The 1394-nt window shown below is 40.0% G+C and overlaps 1 protein-coding gene across 1 annotated transcript in view; it reads right to left on the bottom strand.

Annotated features, from left to right (window-relative positions):
* ptgfrnb (prostaglandin F2 receptor inhibitor b) overlaps window positions 1-1394 on the bottom strand; it is a 70204-nt gene that overhangs the window by 29107 nt on the left and 39703 nt on the right. Inside the window, exon 10 of the mRNA XM_037696594.1 lies at window positions 855-1042. Coding sequence (XP_037552522.1) covers window positions 855-1042 — 188 coding nt within the window. The remainder of the gene's footprint in view (window positions 1-854; window positions 1043-1394) is intronic.

Raw genomic sequence — 1394 nt, 5'->3', positions numbered from 1 at the left:
ATATATTAGCTCTGGAGCTAACACTATATATTAGCTCTGGAGCTAACGCTATTAGCTCTGGAGCTAACACTATATATTGGCTTTGGAGCTAACACTATATATTAGCTCTGGAGCTAACGCTATTATCTCTGGAGCTAACACTATATATTAGCTTTGGAGCTAACACTATATATTAGCTTTGGAGCTAACACTATTAACGCTGGAGCTAACGCCTAAACTATTAGCCCTAGAGCTAACACTATTAACTTTGTGGATAATGTTATATATAGATTAGCTCTGGAGCTAACGCTATTAGCTCAGGAGCTAACGCCGTGGCTAATGTGGTATACACCAGCTCAGAGTTAACACCAAATATATTACTTTTGAAGCAAATGCTATTAACTCTGGAGCTAACGCCATACATGTTAACTCTGGAGCTAACGCAAAATTTAAAAGGCTAAATAAAGCTGAGGCGCGTCTTTCTCAAAGTAACACACGAGTCCCAAATTAGGGCAAGCTGCAGGTAACGGATGGATTGTGATTAAAATGACAATAAAAAGTGTTTTTAAGTCTTTTATGTGTCACTATTGTAATAAATTTGAGCAGATGTTCTGATCCCCATGCTTGCTCTGACTGTTATAGAAAGCGGAGCTCTTTGCAGCAGGAGCTCTCTCATACTCAGCACAAACACCAGCTCTCAAAAACTAAAGAGCCCACAGTATTTTTACTGTCTCGTTTTTATAGCCGTTTATCAAAGAAGGTCTACTAGTCGTAGATCCTTTTGAAGTTCAAGTGTTCACAAGTATGAACGAGTGACTCCAGCACGATGCTAACTTGAGGTCGGAAATAAAAACGAACAAGAACCACAAACTCACCGTTTACTTGAAAGTCTATCTGGATTTTGTTGGACTCCGAGAAGGCGACCGGCGTCCATTCCTGCTCCGGCTGCTGTTTGCTGTCGGCTGTGATGTTGCACGAGTAGTACCCTCTGTCAGAGAGCTGCACGCCGGCCAGGCAGAACCGGAACTCTGCCGGACCCGTCTTGGTCAGGACCATACTGTCTCTGAGTAAACAGGTGGGGAAAGGTTTTCAAGTTAAACTATCAGTACATGAAGGAACGCACACATCGCCCACTGCCTTGAAAAGACAGTATAATGTGTAGTACAGCATATAAGACAGTATAATGTGTAGTACAGTATCTAAGACAGTATAATGTGTAGTACAGTATATAAGACAGTATAATGTGTAGTACAGTATACAAGACAGTATAATGTGTAGTACAGCATATAAGACAGTATAATGTGTAGTACAGTATATAAGACAGTATAATGTGTAGTACAGTATCTAAGACAGTATAATGTGTAGTATAGTATCTAAGACAGTATAATGTGTAGTACAGTATCTAAGACAGTATA

The sequence above is a fragment of the Nematolebias whitei genome, chromosome 23 (genome assembly GCF_014905685.2).
Source record: "Nematolebias whitei isolate Nwh7 chromosome 23, NemWhi1, whole genome shotgun sequence".
Lineage (NCBI taxonomy): Eukaryota > Metazoa > Chordata > Actinopteri > Cyprinodontiformes > Rivulidae > Nematolebias > Nematolebias whitei.
Note: the sequence above shows the minus strand (reverse complement) of the source record. Positions and strands in the feature narration are given on the sequence as shown.